Raw genomic sequence first — 21,869 nt, 5'->3', positions numbered from 1 at the left:
TCAACAAATTTTCCATACATAACAATTATCAATCTAATGTGTAAGAACAGACCCCCCCCCCCCCCCCGTTTTAATGAATTACCTTTTAAACACATATGTAAATGGGCCCTACCGTGCACCGTGGGCATTCTGTGCATCCCTCCACGTCATACTCTGTTCACGCCCTCTTCTCTTAGTTCTTCTATGTAAGTCCTCCTCCTGCTTTCAATTCACCACCTCCAACTGTCTGTTCCCGGACGAGTGGACCAGGACCTGTGATTGCTCTGTGATTGACTTGTCCCTGTCATGACGTCACTACAAGGTCCTTCGTCTTCTTCTACATAGAGATCTATGCAGAGCAGGGGCTGCAGCTCCCTGTGTCGATCATAGATCTCCATGTGCACAGTAGAGCTATGCTATGATAGACACAGGGAGCTGCAGCTACACGATTAGCAGCACCTGAATAGCCTTTTTAACCCCTTCCCGCCGACAGCATATTTCGATTTTCATTGTTGACTCCCCTCCTTCTAAACCCCATAACTAACACCGATGAGCTAAAATCAGGACAGGCAAGTGCTGGGGCGGGCAAGTGCCGGGGGGCCCCCAGAGGTTCTGTGGGCCCTGGCACTTGCCCAACTATGCCATGCGCTGACGCCGGCCCTGATGCCGCCATTAATTATTCTGTATAATGTACTGGGAAGCTGGAAAAAAAATTCAGAATGTTGGTAATTTGAAGAAAAAAATGCATTTCTGCGACATTCTTACGGGCTTCGGTTTTACGGCATTCACTGTGCAGCCAAAATGACATGTCCTCTGTATTCTGTGTTTTAGTATGATTCCGCGGATACCAAATTTATATGGTTTTATTTACATTTTAACCCCTTAAAAAAAATCCAAAACTGTGTTAAAAATATTTTTTTTCTAAAAGTCGCCATATTCTGACACACATAACTTTTTTATACGTCCGTGTACGGGGATGTATAGGGCGTCTTTTTTTGCGGGGCCGAGTGTACTTTTTAGTTCTACCATTTTGGCTGGAAATGTTATTGCTTTGATCACTTTTTATTAAATTTTTTATCAGAAGCAAAACAGTGAAAAAACGGCGGGATGGCACTTTTGACTCTTTTTCCTGCTACGGCGTTTACTATACAGGAAAAACATTTTTATAGATTTGTAGAGCGGGCAATTTCAGACAAAGGGATACCTAACATGTATGTGTTTCACTGTATTTAACTACTTTTATACATGTTCTAGGGAAAGGGGGGTGATTTGAATTTTTAATACTTTTTAATTTTTTAAAAACATTTTTTTACTTTTTTTTACTTTTTTTTTGCATTTATTAGACCCCCTAGGGTCTTGAACCCCAGGGGGTCTGATCACTAATGCAGTGCATTACAATGCTGAAGCATTGCAATACATTGCAAAAAATCGTCAATTCTTTTGCAGGCTGCGTAGAGCAGCCTGCAAAAGGAAATGACTGCAGACTGGCCGGGGAGCCTTTGCAAGGCTGTCATGCCAACGTGACGTCGGCCCTGGAGCATGCTCCAGGCGCCAGAGATCACTGGCAAAATGGCATCGCCCATGCGCCGCCGGAAAAATGGTGCCTAGGTCAGCTTTGACCGAGGTGCTGGAGGGGTTAATGCCTCCGATCGGTCCGGGCACCAACCGGAGGCATTCGCACTGGATGTCTACTGTGTAAAACATGGCTGCAGCTGCATCAAGAATGCAGAGCAGAGGCATAGCTAGCAGGGGGGACAGAGGGGGCATCAGACCAGTCCAGACTCTTAAGAAATTATTTTGCATTTTGGATTTGGTGGGCAAAGTTTGCTATAAGACAGAAAAATCAGAGGAGATCTCTGCATTGGACAAGCTGAAAGGATTTGAAGCCATCTTTGCAGAACCAGAGAAGTCACTTGTTTCTGCTTCTTAAATTATCATTCTTTTGTGTGTGTGCACCTTATGTATTATGTAGTTTCAAAAAAAAAAGGAACAAGACACATGGCGAGGACTTGTGCATGGAGTTTATCAACAGCTTGCACCCAATTAGTAAATCACACCAGAAATTGAAAGTCTGCAACAAAAAGCGCAACTGCGCAAAATTTCAGTAAACGGGGCATATTTGATAAGTAACACCCATTTAATCTATTGAGGTACGAGTGACACCATAACCAAGTAATCACCCTCGCCAGCAATATAGTTCACAGTTATTACATAGTAGTTAGCATAAAAGTGGTACGCCTAGTTATCATATTAAACAGATTACAGGGTGGCAGCGGTCTCCTAAACAAGACACAGAAACTGATGAGATTAAGCAAAAGGAATTGCCAGAGGGAGTGCTAGCATTACCACACCTCTATAAACCTAGCCTGGTACCTTCAATGCCAATATGTCTCCACCTCTTCCACTGCTGTTTGTAGAACCTGTTAGTCCTGGGAATGGGTCACTTAGTTTGCCACAATGTGAAGAATTACATAACATTAAAATATGCATTGAGAATAAATGATCCTAACTAGTAAAACTGGACCTACATTGCATAATATGTGAAAACATAAAAGGAACAGCACCAAACCGTATATAGTGTAGTATGTTAGGTGAGGTTGAACCACAATATGTGTCAATTTGGCTCTCACCTGATGCAGTTGTGAGAAATTCACAACTACCAATTGCGCCCTGGAACCGATTACAGGGGGTTCCTCCCTGGGTGGCCGTGAGCAGCAGGTCCCTTGTCACCAGTGATGTAAAGTATTGTGTAGGAGGACCAGATATAGGAACCACGCTTCACCCGATAGATGGATTTCAAACCTCTTTATTAGTTCAGGTCAACACAACGCGTTTCGGGCAACACTGCCCTTTCTCAAGTGTAAGCGAACTGCTGTGGGTGGCTGGATGTGTGTCAGATAATTCCTCTCCTGGTTTTGGCTCAAAAAAAACAGTGCCAGGACGCATTTCATTAGGACTATTCAGCTCCTAATACTGGACACTCATGAGTCATAAGTTAAGAAAAGTGCAAGTAATGATATCAATAAATCATCTGCTGGATATTCAAAGATTGACAGATTGTATTCTGAGAAAATTTCAGTTCACAATATGTAATATACTCTAGGTCAATTTGCAAATATATAGGAAGCCTAAAACTATTCATTGAAGGCAAAGTGAGCCTTGAGTACAGCAGTTCAGCAACCATTTCAATATGCTTCCTAAAGCCCCATGGTCTGTTTACTGTGCCAATCCATTAGGGTTGTGGTAGCTCTTAAAAAAAATCAATGGCAAAAGTATTCATTTACATACATGACCAGGCGCCACTTAGCACATCTGATCACACAAGGGAGTATGTCACCGAGATAATACTGTAGACTGACTCTTGCTCAAAGATGCATGTACAAAACAAGACATTGAGATCTCATATAAAAAGGTCTGTACCCATCAATTTGAATGGGTAGTACACATCAATTTTAGATCTGTGCCTTTGTCCATTAACAATCCCAATGCGAACTAAAGGAGATTGATAAATGAAGATTTCATGACCTGGAGATATTGGATATATTAGGTTACAGCCTTGATGTGTTTCGATGACATCAGATACCCTCTCATGTTAAATGATAGAACGGAAATTGCCTGCCCTGGATGGTTAACTAATACGGCTTCCCATAAGATGTCTGGCTGCATCCCTACCTTCTCAGACATAAACATGTTATCTTGCTAATTCCAAGCAAGAATTGTGTTATTGTGGGAAAAAAAAGGATGGTACATTAAAAAAGGGGTGTGGTCTGGTAGGAAAGGCGCATGGCTTCACTGTATGAACCAAAAATGCACCAAAAGAACTTTTAACCCAACTAATAGGAGGTATAAACCTAGACTAGACAGTCTAAGGATATACTAGATTCATCATACAGAATCAGACACTTGAATAAATCTGGCGCAGTTTATAACTGTTCTAGCTCTTAGTAAATCTGCCCCATTGAAAATCAAACAAATTATAAAAAAAAAAAAAGTGAAAAACCAAGGGACAGCACACGCAACTCACAAATAAGCAGGGTGGTGTGCTGCCGAAAATCACCTCTGATGCCTGAATATGGCCCAAGGCAAGAAACTGCAATGATTTTGGAAATCGAAGCGTGTCTGCGCTGCGATTTTTTCCCGCAAAGTGGGCATGGGATTTGCATGAATCCCATCCATTTTGCAAGTACTGTAAAACTATTTTTCCCACAGCACAAATTGCAGCATTTCTGGCCCATGGGGCCCCGGCCTTAGACAGTTTTTTTGGTACGCATATCAGAATTCTTGTGCTTTCTGATTAGCAAATCTCCCCAAGAGCTGTATAAATGTTAGCCACTGTGTGACTCTTTACAGCATATTTGCACTTTATGAACAATTTCCTTCAGGGTGTTGCCTTATAGATGCCATAAATCAGCTGGAGAGTTATACAATCTCTCTAATAATATGATCCAAATAGTTACAAAAACACAAATAGTCAAAATTTTTCACAAAAAAACATTATATAAACAAGGGTAAGAGTTCACCCAACCATTAAGTAAGGGATAATAGCAGTTGAGTGAACTAGGACAAAAAGATTTGCTTCATAATAAATGAATTAATGGGATTAGCACTTGGCAACAGAAGTGACTGTTATACTTATGTAATAAATAAGTTATGTTGATTTACAAGTGGCATCATTTTTATGTCATGCATGAGTCTGCTGAAAAATCTGCATATCTTACATACAGATTTTCAAGATTTGAGTACAGGAACATCACTAAATTTTTTCAAATTTTCCCTTTACATTTCACTATTTGGCCCCCAGCTTGGTAGAGTATTGCTCAGAAGTGAGAAAAGAGTCACATTATGCTGCGTGTTTACTATCACCAGGTATTACCTGCAACCATCAAGCTTATTGTGCCACTTCACACATTTGTAACCATTAAGCTTATAGTGCCACTGTTTATCTATTATGGGGGGGGGGGGAAGTTATCTAATCTCATTGGAAATTACTTTTAACTTGATTATTCCTTTTACTCTAGGTTCACACATGTGCTCAGTTTCCATTCTTCGAATCCGCTTCGAATCCAGAAACGGAAACCCAATCTGCTTAAAAAGCCTGCAGAAACTATACTGGGGTCCACCGGGTTTCCGCACGAAAAATGTGGAGAGAAAAGTCCTGCTTTACGGACTTTTCAAGTGGATTCGGGGACGGAATCCCCAAACGTAGAGCGAGTGCTGGTGTGAATTCAGCCTTAATAAGTCCTACAGTTTGGACCCTCACAGTCTGTCCAGTTCTATAAATGGCACTATGCCATAAAGCTTTCTGGTCTTATCCTGTACTTTTATAAACTTGTGAGATAAAAAGGTGACTACAAGACTATGTAACATTTCTACAAATTAACAAAATGAGTTGAAGAATTAATATCTTGAGGAAAACAAGCTTTCCAAAGTAATAAAACTATCACTGGCAGATCGCTCAGGCACTTTAGCTGGAATGTCAATATTTACCCATTAACAGAATTCACCTTTGGCATTGTTCATATCAATGAGATCTATTGTGTTATTAATTTCAAGACAGATTAAACATCATTGTCCATAATAAATAAAAAAGATCAGATTAATCAAAACGTGTCAAAATGTTGGCATAAAATGCACAAAAGAACTGGTGCACATCCCATGTACAATATAAATATAAATATATATATATATATATATATATATATATATATATATATAAATGATTTTTTTTTTTAAATTGCCGAATTTATTAGTGGCATGCATCAGATATCTTGGCACAAAATAAAGGTGTAAGGTAACACAGTCTTGATCTGGCATACATGTCTAGCATCTTGCAAGATTCACCAAATCTATCACACATCCTGCACTGCTATCTAATACTTCTTTCTGACTGGCTCATTTAATTAGTATTAGTAAATAACATTAGTAAATCATCCCAATGTTTGTTTTCTCAGTTGTTTCGGTTTTCTTTCCTACAAGTTATGAGTAATGCTGCTATTCAATCATTTTTATTAGGTCTAAAGGGAACTTAAAACTACAACAAAAATGGCGCCGGAGCGTGTGCAGTACTCTCGCGAACTTCTTCATTCCGGAAGAAAAGAAGATGGAGGCGGGGAAGAAGAGCCCAGGAGGACGTCGCTGGAAGAAAACACAGAGGAAGGCGTGCCAGCAAGATGACGTCCGCACCAACAGCCCACCATGCACGGGTAAGTATGATTTTAATAATCATTTTTAGGGTATTATTTAAAAATGGGGGGAGATTTTAAAATAAGATTAGCGGTGCCTGAATAGCCTTTTTAAAGGCTATTCATGCATATGTGGGGCTCATATGGCATAATTTTGCTGATTGGGTACATTGGGACCTAAATAGAATATCACAAGACACCATCAAGGAGCATGCAAACTGATAAAAAAAACATTTTTGATTTTGGTATTCTTTGGATAGTTCAGGGTTATGATTTTTCTATAGTCTTTTTCTTGTCAAACAGCTGGGTCTCTTTTCAATTTTAGCTACAAATTTTCCTCATTTTCGCCTTTCATCCTTTTTCTGTAATACTCTTCCCCTCCCCCGTGCACCTGCATAATGTCATTGTAATATTACAAACTGTACCATATGGTATCCATTTTGAATTATTTACTATGATAGCCTGATGGTGTACTCTGTAGTTGTAAGGCACATGTTTATGTATGCATTTGTACATCTTGTACAGGTGTGCCTGTATTATTTGGTAGGGTGATATTCGCTCAAATTAGTGATATATAAAATCCAATTCTATTCAGTAAGCAAATACTACACACCTTACTGCTGCAGGACAAGCACACTAAGTCCTTTCATAATTTACTAACCACACATGTATGGACCCTTAAGCTACTATGTAGTATCAACAGAACTATCAGTATTTATTCTTGTCCTTCTGCAATATAGACTGAATATTTTGTAAAAACTATATCACCAGTATATTCAGCAGTCAGATACTGCAATATGCTCATAGTTGAACACATATAATGATGTCAGATGCACCTATGTGCATAAAAACTATAGGAAGCCCACGCTTATGTCCAAACTGATCCGTGCAGAACCCCATCCCCTTTTATCCTTACTCTCCATAGACTACATAACAGTATTAAACAAGGAAAAGTTTATAGGTCAAGAAAAAAAGGGAAAAATTGTTTTGGTGTTGTCAGTGAACATGCCCCATGGAGTGACCAACCTCCCCACTATACATCTTCACTAAAGGGGTTCTTTATTTCAGATATATGAGGACTTTATTTATTGCAACATTGTAGACAGTTATTGACATAAAACACACACAAAGCCGGTACACAAATGCCTGCGAGATTCTGTCTCCAGGCTTATATCCAGGTCTCTGGTGGTTGAACTTCCCAGCACACTCAGAATTACTCTCTCTAGTCAACAGGCAACACAGGCAACTTATTGCACAGTCATATCAAGTGAAAGCAGAAAATGTGCTTTAACAAGTGGCACCAGGGTATAATCGTGAGAAAGGTGAATCTGGATATAATAGGCATTGTGCATAGAGCTGGCTTCATTCTTTGCTAGAAGTAACTGGTAATATGAATAACAGCATGCAGGATGCACTTGCTACTTAAGAAAATCACTTCCCATTTCTAGTGGACATATATACAATAATGAATACAGGACTTGAAACAAGGCAGCCTAGACAGCTCTCCAGTTTGTGTAATGGGAGCAGGAAGCCTGATTTCCTTTGTCCAGTCAGCAATACAAGGATATGCCAATGGGAAAGCAATAGAACCTCTTCCTTGTACAAATACAGTGTGCTGTGTTCAGTGGAGAGTGTTGAGCAGAGAAATCTGCTGGATATCCAAGGCTTATATATAACATTGCAGTGTGACAGTACACCATACAGAAGACAAGCATTGCTGGAGGTTTCACAATGATGACTACATTATAAAGGATCAGATCTCCCAGGTCTCCATTACATAATCTTCACATAGAGTAGAACAGCAGCAGCTCAGCCCAGTACATGCTGTATGAATGGCCTGGAACACATTCTGCTCATTCATAAGGGCCTGGCATGGGGATGGGTAACAGAAGGGTGGCTAATAATAGGTATATCAGCTTGGTGTGTTTGCTCTCCTCTGTAGGGCAGCACCCTGCTGAGAAATACACACATATATATATATATACACACACACACACACACACACACACACACCCCCCATCCAGGCACAAGTGACAATGCACAGAGCACTGCTGACAACAATGACAGCTTATCCCCCTGCCCTGCATACCCCGAGCTATGGACGGATCCCATGTAATAGGCTTAGACAAATCTGAGGCTCACCTCATTACAGGCTGGTAAATTGCTCAGAGCTGTACCCAACACCAGCTGCAGGCACAGGGCGAAGCATCCAGTCCAGCAGAAGAGTCCCATGGCGAATGTGGAGCTGAGGAGAGAATGAGTGCACTGCTAGGCTATGACCATCACACGGAGGAGAGAGGAGTGCACGCTGCTCCTAGCCTATCACCATGACATGGAGGAGAGCTGAGGATGCTCCTTCACCTGCTCACGCTGCTGGCAATGGAAGAGTGACAACGCCGGCTGGTGACGTCATGACAAGGCGGGGGAGGAGGAGAGCTGGGGGTGTACAGGGCAGAGCCTGCTCAGCTGTATGCCACTGTATCACTGGCAGGGCAAGGGAAGGAGGGATGGTACTAGCTGGCATGTGTGCAGATGGATAGACACAGTCACAGATGTCTGGATTATTCTGGATTGATTTATATCTGTACATCTGTACAAGTAGGGGGACATTTCCCCTTCTTCCATTTTTTCAGGTAATCTATCGAGGCTATTCTGTATAGAGGACCTTCCACCACATGCTATGGCTGCTGCTATGGGAAACATCAATTTAGTTGCTTTTTTTTTTTTTTTAATAATCCAGTGGGTAATGGCCGATTTCCACTTACCTTTCTCTGCTCCTGTCCACTGCCACTTTCCCTTAGGCCTGCATGGGGTGCCACATATTACATCCTGGATGTCGCAGCATAACACTGAGTGTCCAGGAGTAATATGCATCGTCCCTGGAGGAGTAAGTGGAGGTGTCCGTAGATGGGAGTGGGAATGGTAAGTGAAAATCATCCGTTGCCTACTTGAGTAATCCAGCGGGTAATGGCCTTTTGGGGTAACTATATGGTGTGGGGGCCTGTAACAGTACAATAAGATATGAACAACTACCCCTAAAAACATGTACACGCTTGGTAGCTAAGACTGCGGCTAACGGAATAATAGATAACCTACCCAAGAGGTGTCTGAGCCACAATCTAACCACATTCGTTTTTAGTGACCAACGCTTTTTGCGCCAATAAATATCACACCAACATGGGGCAATCATGTGGGCCAGTAATATAAATTGATTTGGTCAGCAAGGAGCGCCCCTTTATATTTATATTACTGGCCCACACAATTGCCTATATGTGGGTGTAACATTTATTGGAGCAAAAAGGGTTGCTAGTATTATTCCACTAACCCCAGTCTTAGCTACCAAGTGTGTACTTTTAGGGATACTTATTCATAACTTATAGGAATATAAATAAAGATTACATTTTAAGTGTACTTAGTTTAGTTTATTTGAGTTTGTAATTTTTGTACATATACCCATATATCTTTCTAATGTGTTGCGGAACAGTACAATAAGGACCCATGTTTCAGGCCCTGTTACAGGCCCCCATACAGTAAGATCCCCTTTACAGATCTTCATATAGTAAGAGCACATATTACAGGACCACATACAGCAAAGGCCGCTATTGCAGGCCCCATAAAGTAAGGGCCCCTTTTACAGGAATGGGGGGGGGGCAAAATACTGTATGGATCTAATAAAAGAGGCAATATAATGTATGGGGGCCAAGAAAAGGGCAATATACTGTGTGAAAGGATCAATAAATTGGTATTATACTGTATGAGGAGCAGAGGGGCCCAGTGAAAAGCTTGCTATGGGGCCCCAACTTTCATAGTTACATCCCTGACTAAGGGCTTGGGAGGTTCAAAGGCCCTTCTGCAGTAAAAACAAAGGCTTCAATGTTATACATATAGACGTTTGGGGTTCATGTTACTAGTTTTACATTGAGACCTGAATTCTTCTGCTAATAACTGTAAGTCTTAAACATCCTTTGGTTGAGACCCCTCATAGACAACTGTGGGCGAGTTCAGTGTTCTAACCAGATTTATCCTGACCCATTCATTTCTATCAGCCCGTGCACATGATTGTGTATTACACAGATCAGTGTCCGGGCCGACAGTTGGGGCCGCAAAACTCAAGACAGGTCCTATTCCTGTCTGGTTTTGCAGCCGTGCTTCCTCAGCTCCTATTCATTGAATGAATGGGGCCACGGAAGCAAGGCTGGTGCACAGGCGGTATGCGGATGACATCTGTGTGTCGGCCATGCCATGCCCATAGTCGTCTGCAAGGAGCCCAAAACAAACATCACAACATTCTCAAAATCATGCAGTCCAAAGTACAGAGCGAATATGGTGTGACAATAATCACAGCACTGTGCTGCAAATCTCAGATTTACGAGATAATCGAAGCTAAAGTATTGTTACAAGGCGAACAAGAAAAACAAGTCTAACATATTTCTATGGGTAGGTACAGTCATAAGGAAAAAAAGTAAACACTGAGTTCTGATATGATTTTTTTGGTTCTCCTTACTGATTTCTTAATGCGTTCTCATCTGCCTTACCAGCATTATAAGCGGAAATGCCCTCATAACTTTGGAAGATGTGAACTACGTAACATGTTTTATATAATGACCACAGCTTTACTATGAGCAACACAAATGTAAATCCAATTTAGATGTAAATTCTCCATTTCCACGCTCAGTGGCAGAGCTTTACGTACAGGTGTGTCTGCAATGTCAGTCTTCCCTGGAGGGAAAAACAAATTATTTCTTCTACATAAAGTTCTCTTATCTTTGCGACAATATGTAATTAAAACACCCATTGCTGATTATGTATTTCAGAGATCACTTTGTCACAGTGCAATTAACTCTTTGTATCCAAGTGCATTTTGAATATGAGCAATTTCATTTGGTCATGGCAACTTATGCAAAATAAACCTGTGGGCATTTACATTACTGTTAGATGACCGTTCTGATAGGGTTAATTAAAAGAAGAAAAAAAAAAGACGGACGCCTGATAACGGACACTAACTGATGTTAACTGACCATTACTGTCCATTAGCCATAGACATTAATGTTATAGAATAACGGATGCTTAACGTCTGTCATAAGTCCATTATTTTGAATGAACCCAAAAGTCCTGCACCCTGCATTATGTCCACCAAAATAATGGACCCGTAACGGATTTGGTGAAAACGGACACTAATGGACAACAGATCAAATTCTGTTGAAATTAATGTGATTTGTAACGGATTTACGACAGATCTGTTAGTGTCCGTTATTAACATTTTCTAACGGATACTAGTAATGGACACTAACAATGGTAGTGTGACGACCCCTAATGTACACTTAAAAAGATTTTCCCACTAACAGCATTTATCACCTATGCACAGTCAAAGATGTCAAACCCCAATCTTCATGAGAACAGGGTTCTCTGAGTCCCCTGTATAAACGGAGTAATAGTGGATAGAAGATTTATCCATTTCTCATCAATTACTATTGAGAGCCTTTATGAAAGAAGTAACCAAATATACCAATTCTTTGGATTTAAAGGAATACATTATTATAGTGTCTTAGTGGAGGTATTAAGTGCCTGTGATTAGAAATGTCCCTAGTCACAGGCACTGCTGCTGATTCCTTACTGTGTAAAACAGCAGGGATACTGTGGTTATGGCACCTAGTTAGCTCCCCAGTGCCACCATATTTAGATATCTTACATCTCCCTTACTATTACAATGTATATTGAGAAGGGATTCATTTTTTATTATAATGTCAGAGCACATCATTTTGGTAAATTATTCCCAAAACTTGGTGGAAAGGGAAATATATGTATACTGTTTACGGCGTTTCCGCTGTGTTTTTTTCCTGCAGCGCTTTTTTGCTGTGTGACACACCATGGGAGGTAGCCTTAAGGGTTCTTCATGGCAAGAATTTATATTTTTCATTAAATACATACAAACTGCTGTTCTAACAGCAAAGCGCTTATTCCTTCTGTGCAAAACTAAAAAATAAGCACTTTTTTTTTGTTGTTCACCCCAAATACAGTGTAACAGCCCATCCAATTGGCAGCTATAGAGAAACTTCATGTAACGGATCAATTACGGTTGGTTCACATCTGCTTTTGTATTCCGTCTGGGGAGTGTCCGCATGGAGACCGCCCGAACGGAATACAAACACAACTGCAAGCGCTGTGCTGTAAAAGCACACGGACCACATAGACTATAATAGGGTCCGTATGCTTGCCATGCGCTGCCCGCACAAATCATGCAAACAGGAAAGTAGATTGGGAACTACTTTCCTGTCCGCATGTTCTGTGCAGAGATCTGACACTCCTTCCACACTATGTTTATATACTACATGTCCACCCTATTATCCATACATCTATATCCTTATCCTCTGACCTATTTTCTACCGTACCTTGCATGTTATTTATTATTGTCATTTTACTGTTGATCTTACTTGATAAAGAATAAATTGATTGGATCCTTTTTTAGAACTTAGGATCATAATATATCTAGAACCGTGAAGGCGAACCTACGGCACAGGTGCCAGAGGTGGTAGTCAGAGCCCTCTCTGAGGGCACCCATCTGTGGAACAGATTATACTGTGTGTGGGCCACTGTGGAGCAGATTGGACTGTGTGGGGGCCACTGTGGAGTAGATTGGACTGTGTGGGGTTCACTGTGGAGCAGATTGGACTGTGTGGGGGCCACTGTGAAGCAGATTGGACTGTGTGGGGGCCACTGTGGAGCAGATTGGACTGTGTGGGGTTCACTGTGGAGCAGATTGGACTGTGTGGGAGTCCTTCACTATCTATATCACACAGTATCTGTTTTTATAGCAGACGTGATATTATTACAGGTCATAACCATGTTATGTGGTCACCATAAAACAGATCTGTGCAATGTAAATAGTGAACATTAGAGATGAGCGAACACTAAAATGTTCGAGGTTCGAAATTCGATTCGAACAGCCGCTCACAGTTCGTGTGTTTGAACGGGTTTCGAACCCCATTATAGTCTATGGGGAACATATACTCGTTAAGGGGGAAACCCAAATCCGTGTCTGGAGGGTCACCAAGTCCACTATGACACCCCAGGAAATGATGCCAACACCTCTGGAATGACACTGGGACAGCAGGGGAAGCATGTCTGGGGGCATCTAACACACCAAAGACCCTCTATTACCCCAACATCACAGCCTAACAACTACACACTTTACACACTCAATACCACCTCTCTGACAGTAGGAAAACACCTTGAAACATGTGTATTTGGCACTTGGAGTGAGGAGAGCTTGTCACCAGCAGTGAATTTGGCCCTTGTAGTAAGCTGAGGTTGGCACCAACATTTGTTTTGAAAATCAGGGTGGATTGAGCCTCTAACCAGCAGAGTTTGGGCAAATTCATGGTGGAGGGAGCCTCTAAAAACCCCAGTTTGGACCAATTCATGGTGGAGGGAGCCTCTAAAAACCCCAGTTTGGACCAATTCATGGTGGAGGGAGCCTCTAAAAACCCCAGTTTGGCCAAATTCATGGTGGAGGGAGCCTCTAAACAGCCCAGTTTGGCCAAATTCATGGTGGAGGGAGCCTCTAAAAACCCCAGTTTGGCCAAATTCATGGTGGAGGGAGCCTCTAAAAACCCCAGTTTGGACCAATTCATGGTGGAGGGAGCCTCTAAAAACCCCAGTTTGGACCAATTCATGGTGGAGGGAGCCTCTAAACACCCCAGTTTGGGCAAATTCATGGTGGAGGGAGCCTCTAAAAACCCCAGTTTGGACCAATTCATGGTGGAGGGAGCCTCTAAAAACCCCAGTTTGGCCAAATTCATGGTGGAGGGAGCCTCTAAAAACCCCAGTTTGGCCAAATTCATGGTGGAGGGAGCCTCTAACCAGCCCAGTTTGGGCAAATTCATGGTGGAGGGAGCCTCTAAAAACCCCAGTTTGGACCAATTCATGGTGGAGGGAGCCTCTAAAAACCCCAGTTTGGACCAATTCATGGTGGAGGGAGCCTCTAAAAACCCCAGTTTGGACCAATTCATGGTGGAGGGAGCCTCTAAACAGCCCAGTTTGGGCAAATTCATGGTGGAGGGAGCCTCTAAAAACCCCAGTTTGGACCAATTCATGGTGGAGGGAGCCTCTAAAAACCCCAGTTTGGACCAATTCATGGTGGAGGGAGCCTCTAAACAGCCCAGTTTGGGCAAATTCATGGTGGAGGGAGCCTCTAAACAGCCCAGTTTGGGCAAATTCATGGTGGAGGGAGCCTCTAACCAGCCCAGTTTGGGCAAATTCATGGTGGAGGGAGCCTCTAAAAACCCCAGTTTGGACCAATTCATGGTGGAGGGAGCCTCTAAAAACCCCAGTTTGGCCAAATTCATGGTGGAGGGAGCCTCTAAAAACCCCAGTTTGGACCAATTCATGGTGGAGGGAGCCTCTAAAAACCCCAGTTTGGACCAATTCATGGTGGAGGGAGCCTCTAACCAGCCCAGTTTGGAGCAATTCATGGTGGAGGGAGCCTCTAACCAGCAGAGTTGTGGGAAATCATGGTGGAGGGAGCCTCTAACCAGCAGAGTTGGGGGAAATCAGGGTGGAGGGAGCCTCTAACCAGCAGAGTTGGGGGAAATCAGGGTGGAGGGAGCCTCTAACCAGCAGAGTTGGGGGAAATCAGGGTGGAGGGAGCCTCTAACCAGCAGAGTTGGGGGAAATCAGGGTGGAGGGAGCCTAGTATTAGCAGAATTGTGCAATGCTTATGGTGGATGAGTATGAAGATGCGGAGGAATTGGAGAGGTTGAGCACAGACATGGAGTTTCATGTTTGGGTGCTTTACACAGGTGGGCACAAAAATGAAGGCTCTATCCAGTGGTGGTTCATTTTTATCAAAGTGAGCCGGTCGGCACTCTCAGCTGACAGACGGGTGCGCTTGTCAGTGATGATGCCACCGGCTGCACTGAACACCCTCTCAGATAGGACGCTGGCGGCAGGACAGGACAGCACCTCCAAGGCATATAGGGCAAGTTCAAGCCACAGGTCCAACTTCGACACCCAATACGTGTAGGGCGCAGAGGGGTCGGAGAGGACAGGGCTGTGGTTGGAAAGGTATTCCCGCAACATGCGCCTATACTTCTCACGCCTGGTGACACTAGGACCCTCCGTGGCGGCACTTTGGCGAGGGGGTGCCATCAAGGTGTCCCAGACCTTAGACAGTGTGCCCCTCGTTTGTGTGGACCGGTGAGAACTTGGTCGCCTACTGGAGGAACTGCCCTCCCTGCCGCCAACGTCACATGCTGGAAACATCTCCATCATATTCTGCACCAATTGCTTGTGGCAAGCATTGATGCGATTGGCCCTCCCCTCTACCGGAATAAAAGAGGAGATGTTGTTTTTATACCGGGGGTCAAGGATAGCAAAGATCCAGTACTGGTTGTCCTCCATGATTTTGACAATACGCTTGTCGGTTGTAAAGCACCCCAACATGAACTCAGTCATGTCTGCCACAGTGTTAGTTGGCATGACTCCTCTGGCCCCACCGGAAAGTTCAATCTCCATTTCCTCCTCATTGTCCATGTTTACCCATCCGCGCTGCAACAATGGGACGATTCGAAGTTGCCCGGAAGCCTCCTGTATCACCATCACATCATCGGACAACTCTTCTTCCTCCTCCTCCTCCTCCATTAAACGCGATGAAGCGGACAGGTGTGTGGACCAACTCTCCAGCTATGACGGATCGGATGCTATCCCTGACTCCTCTGTGTGATCTGAGTTATCCCTGATGTCAATCAGGGATTCTCTCAGAACACACAAGAGCGGGATTGTAAGGCTCACCATCGCATCCTCAGAACTCACCCTCCTTGTGGACTCCTCAAACACCCGTAGGATGTCACAAAGGTCTCTCATCCATGGCCACTCATGGATGAGAAACTGAGGCAGCTGACTTTGTGGCACCCTAGGGTTTTGTAGCTGGTATTCCATCAAAGGTCTCTGCTGCTCAACCACTCTATTCAACATCTGAAACGTTGAGTTCCAGCGTGTGGGGACGTTGCACAAAAGCCGGTGTTGTGGCACATGCAGGCGTTGCTGGAGAGATTTTAAGCTAGCAGCAGCTACTGTCGACTTGCGAAAGTGGGCGCACATGCGCCGCACTTTCACCAGTAGCTCTGGAACATTGGGGTAGCTCTTTAGGAAACGTTGCACCACTAAGTTGAAGACGTGGGCCAGGCATGGAACATGTTGGAGTCCAGCAAGCTCCAGAGCTGCTACCAGGTTCCGGCCGTTATCACAAACGACCATGCCTGGGCCCAGGTGCAGCGGCTCAAACCATATTGCCGTCTCATCGAGGAGGGCATCCCTCACCTCGGAAGCAGTGTGCTGTCTGTCCCCCAAGCTGATCAGCTTCAGCACGGCCTGCTGACGTCTACCAACGCCAGTGCTGCAACGTTTCCAACTCGTAGCTGGGGTCAATCTAACAGCGGAGGAGGAGGCGGTGGCGGAGGAGGAGGCGGTAGCGGAGGAGGGGGGTGTTCTTCTCGTGTCCCTGCCAGGAATGTTAGGCGGGGAGACGAGGTACACCGGGCCAGTTTGGGAAGCAGTCCCAGCCTCAACTACATTCACCCAGTGTGCCGTCAGTGAAATGTAGCGTCCCTGTCCGCATGCACTTGTCCACGCGTCGGTGGTCAAGTGGACCTTTGTGCAAAGCGCGGAACTAAGGGCCCGCCTGATGTTGAGTGACACGTGCTGGTGCAAGGCGGGGACGGCACACCGGGAGAAGTAGTGACGGCTAGGGACGGCATAGCGAGGTGCCGCAGTTGCCATCAGGTCCAGGAAGGCGGGAGTTTCAACAAGCCGGAACGCCAACATCTCCTGGGCCAGCAGTTTAGCGATGTTGGCGTTCAAGGCTTGCACGTGTGGGTGGTTAGCGGTGTATTTCTGCCGCCGCTCCAATGTCTGAGAGATGGTGGGTTGTTGTAAAGAAGCGCCTGATGGTGCCTTTGATGGTGCAGGAGAAGGAGATAAGACAGGAACAGGGGAGGATGAGGAAGAAGTCAACAAAGTGGCGGAGGCAGATGAAGTGGTGTCCTGGCTCGTCCTCTGGAGTGCATCGCCAGCACAGTCAGCAGTGGCAGTGGCAGAGGCAGTGGCATGAACGGCAGGCGGCCTTTGTCACCCCAATATATTCTTTGAATTCCCAGTCAGAAACTGGCACTATATGTCAGTGGCAGAACTTGAAGGTATTTGTAACCCCAATATATTATTGGAATTCCCAGTCAGACAATGGCACTATATAGCAGTAGCAAGAAATGAGGGTATTTGTAAACCCAATATATTCTTGGAATTCCCAGTCAGACAATGGCACTATATGGCAGTAGCAAGAAATGAGGGTATTTGTAAACCCAATATATTCTTGGAATTCCCAGTCAGACAATGGCACTATATGGCAGTAGCAAGAAATGAGGGTATTTGTAAACCCAATATATTCTTGGAATTCCCAGTCAGACAATGGCACTATATGGCAGTAGCAAGAAATGAGGGTATTTGTAACCCCAATATATTCTTGGAATTCCCAGTCAGAAACTGGCACTATATGTCAGTGGCAGAACTTGAAGGTATTTGTAACCCCAATATATTATTGGAATTCCCAGTCAGACAATGGCACTATATGGCAGTAGCAAGAAATGAGGGTATTTGTAAACCCAATATATTCTTGGAATTCCCAGTCAGACAATGGCACTATATGGCAGTAGCAAGAAATGAGGGTATTTGTAACCCCAATATATTCTTGGAATTCCCAGTCAGACAATGGCACTATATAGCAGTAGCAAGAAATGAGGGTATTTGTAAACCCAATATATTCTTGGAATTCCCAGTCAGACAATGGCATTATATGGCAGTAGCAAAAATAGTGGGTGTATATAGCCCCAATTCTATTGCTAGGGGACTTGCAGGGTATTTCTGGGGTGAAGGTGGGGGGGCACACCGTTGGAACGGGGATTTGGGGTGTATATATAGGGTATATGGGAATACACTGTCAGTGTATTCCATTCAGGATCCTGGGAAAGCTGGGTTGCGGCGATTGAGCCCGTCAGTGCCACGTTACACTGACAAGCTTCTCCCTGGAATTTAGCTCTTATAAGAGCTGTTGGTTGTCTTCTCCTTCCTATCCTAGCCTGTCCCTGCCTACCCAGAATCTAAGCCCTAGCTAACTGGACGGAAACCTCCGTCCCCGGTGAATTGCAAGCTCAGAATGACGCGAACCTGGGCGGCGCTGTTCTTTTAAATTAGAGGTCACATGTTTTCGGCAGCCAATGGGTTTTGCCTACTTTTTTCAACGTCACCGGTGTCGTAGTTCCTGTCCCACCTACCCTGCGCTGTTATTGGAGCAAAAAAGGCGCCAGGGAAGGTGGGAGGGGAATCGAGTAATGGCGCACTTTACCACGCGGTGTTCGATTCGATTCGAACATGCCGAACAGCCTAATATCCGATCGAACATGAGTTCGATAGAACACTGTTCGCTCATCTCTAGTGAACATTAATTGCTCAAAAGTGCCAAATGCAGTACAAAGTTGTTTGCAATATTGAAAGCTCTGTAAAGCTCCATTCACACGACCGTATTTTGCTAGTCTTTAATTGTCCGCAATTGTGGATCCGTACAGCATTAAGGTTAAATTGTTGTGTTGGCACTTTGAGATAAATTTGCAGGTTTTAGGTTGCAGTTTATGCACCCGGTCTCTAAAAGGTTCGCCATCACTGATCTAGAATATATATCAGAATATATCTAAAATTCTCCCTATTGCAGCACAAGTATTAACAGAGGATGACCTCCTCCTTTGGTTGACTCTTTCTCTGCATCCATTGGGATTTTTTCTATTTTATTTTTTACAGTTTTTGCAAACTTTCTATGTTTATTGCTCTTTTAAACTGCAAACGGGAAAAGCACTTCATTCTATTCCCCAACATAGTAAAGTGTTTTGCCAAAAACGTTGCTGCTAAACTTGAAGACCAGCACATGAAATGTTTGTTGGACTTTACAGTATACCCATATTTATTATATGTTGTCTCTATTTAAGCAACATAATCTAAATGGTAAATGTTTTTTTCTATTTTAATTATTTAATATTTTTTGCTAGTACAGGCAGATGAGTAAATAAATCGTTTACCCCATATCTACAATGCAAATAAGTTATTCAGTTACATCAGTGTTAGCCTTCTCCTTTACAAAAACACGTCTTTATTAATATGCAAGATTTGTTCTGCAGGTGCACTATGTCTATAGCAGAGCTGTGAAGTACCATAGTAACAACATCTGCACTGTATTATTCACTTTGCCAGCCCCATATCATGGTTACATGAAACTGATTTATGGCAGTGTTTGCGTGGATGTAATATTCTCCGATCTCAATTCAAAAATCAGAAGCATCAGACCCTGCATTTCTTCTTTTGTCTGGATTCATTTTATCAGGAAATTGTATGAAGTTCTAGAACAGTTATAGTTTTTATTTTAGAATAGAATGATTAATTATTGGACCTATTAACAGAATACATTGTAAGGGGATGAGCAGTGACAAATAAATATACCATATGCCATAGGCTGTTGTTAACACTTGGGACAACACCCTTTTCTCTGCCATATACCACCTTTCTGTGCTAGCATTGCCAACTAGGTCTACCCTTATAATTATGTACCCAATAACTGACAGTGCTCAATAACCACCGGCAGTATTAGGTTCACACCAGCGCTTAAACTCCGTTCGAGTTTCTGTCCCCGAACCCATTTAACCCCTCCCCGCCAATGGCATATTTCATTTTTGACTCCCCTCCTTTTAAACCCCATAACTTTTTTATTTCTCCACTCCCAGAGCCATATGAGGTCTTTAATCTTTGCGGGACAAATTACTCTTCATGTTGCCGCCATTAATTATTCTGTATAATGTACTGGGAAGATGGAAAAAAAATCAGAATAGGGTGGATTTGAAGAAAAGATGCATTTCTGCGATTTTCTTACGGGCTTCGGTTTTACGGTGTTCACTGTGCAGCCAAAATGACATGTCATCTGTATTCTATGTTTCGGTACAATTCTGGGGATACCAAATTTATATGGTTTTACTTACATTCTAACCCCTTTAAAAAAAAATCCAAAACTGTACACAGTATTGTAAGCAGCCATTTTCTCGAGGCCTGCGGGCATGTGCAGTCTGTTCTGTCCAAGGCCTGAGGCCTAGAAGTTACAAGCAACCGCCAGAAGAAGAGGCTGACGCTAGGTTCACACCTGGGTTCAGCTGTCCGTTCTGTGGTTTCCGTCTTCTGCATGCCAGAAGACGGAAACCACAGACCGGGTCCGGCCGTGAGCAGTGGTGAACGTTTTATGCTCTCCGCCGCGAAACCGGTTTTTTAATCCGGACACAGAGTACTGCATGTCCGACTCTGTGTCCGGATTATAAAACCCGGTTTCGCGGTGGAGAGCATAAAATGCTCACCGCCGCTCACGGCCAGACATCTTTCTCACCCATTCAAATGAATGGGTGAGAAAGACTCCTGCAGGTTTCTGTCTCCTGCTCTGTTTTATACAGGAAACGGAAACCTGAAGTACGGAGTACCGGGCGCAGATGTGAACGAGCCCTGAGGAGGACACTGCTGACGAAGGTGGAGGTGGCGCTGGAAAGAGTTCTTTCGCAGCATTGGGGACACCCCCAGTGCTGTTTGAGCGCTGTGGACCGCCCCCAGTGCTGCGAGAGAGCTAATTTGCATAGCGACAAGAACCGAGATTGTAGGTGAATGGCGGCATGGAGAAGACAACGAAAGGTAGGAGACGAATAGCCTTTAAGGTTATTCCGACGTGGTACCTAGAAAAAATAGTGTGTGAATGATAGGATCCCTTTAAAGATGCAGACCTCATACCCCCTTAATACAAACCCAGGAGAGATCCCTTAAATAAATGTAAACCCTTAACACCACCTTTAATAAGTGATCCAGGGCAAACCCCATATACCTACTCTACATAAAAATTCATACTCCTCTTTGCTTACTTGCTACTTTACCTTTTAGCTTGAGGATCTGCCAAAACTCTTGTTTTGCAATCCACCATTAGGGAAGATAATATAGGCCTTGATAATTTAGACCTTTTAAGACATCCACATAGATATAACAGTGTTTGACAACTTGATAGCTGACAGCAAGTTACCTGTGTCAACTTAAATTTTGCAGCATCTGTCTTACAGAAAGTAGATCCACATTGTTGCTGATAATTGCAATGTACTGTGTAACTAATGCAAGAAGAAAAAGAAATGTCATGCAGGAGAAAATATGCAGAAACACATAGAAAATTTTCCAAACACCATATGTGTAAGGGAATTGCTAGTTGAACAATTCCCTAGTGCTGCTGCAGAAACCAGGAAGACAGACACTGAGTCCCAAACCTTACCCAGCAACTGTCCCTACCAAACTGCCAGAACTGCCCTAAGCAACAGACAGCAACTAGGTGGCAGTCCCCACTCTAAATAAGTGATACACAGAACAAGACAAGACAACACAGAAGCTGAGTCAGCAAGCCAAGGGTCAAAGCCAAAGAGACAAAGCAGTACAAAATCGTAATCCAAAAGAATAGTCCAGAGGTCAGTAATACAATAGTAAGAGCAAATAGGACGCTAGTGAGAACAAAGTAACAGGACAGTCAAAATAGCCAGCAAACCTGTGTGGGCTGATGACCTGTATATAGGAAGTCCAGGACCTGCCCCAGACTTGATTGGAAGA

General features: G+C 43.5%; 1 protein-coding gene across 1 annotated transcript in view; it reads right to left on the bottom strand.

Annotated features, from left to right (window-relative positions):
• Positions 1-8,525, bottom strand: part of ELAPOR2 (endosome-lysosome associated apoptosis and autophagy regulator family member 2) — a 77,399-nt gene extending 68,874 nt beyond the window's left edge. The window contains exon 1 of the mRNA XM_075274033.1: positions 8,304-8,525. Within this exon, the coding sequence (XP_075130134.1) occupies positions 8,304-8,393 (90 nt within the window). The 5' untranslated portion in view covers positions 8,394-8,525. The remainder of the gene's footprint in view (positions 1-8,303) is intronic.
• Between the last annotated feature and the right edge of the window lie 13,344 nt (positions 8,526-21,869).

Source organism: Leptodactylus fuscus, chromosome 5, assembly GCF_031893055.1.
Source record: "Leptodactylus fuscus isolate aLepFus1 chromosome 5, aLepFus1.hap2, whole genome shotgun sequence".
Classification (NCBI taxonomy): domain Eukaryota; kingdom Metazoa; phylum Chordata; class Amphibia; order Anura; family Leptodactylidae; genus Leptodactylus; species Leptodactylus fuscus.
Note: the sequence above shows the minus strand (reverse complement) of the source record. Positions and strands in the feature narration are given on the sequence as shown.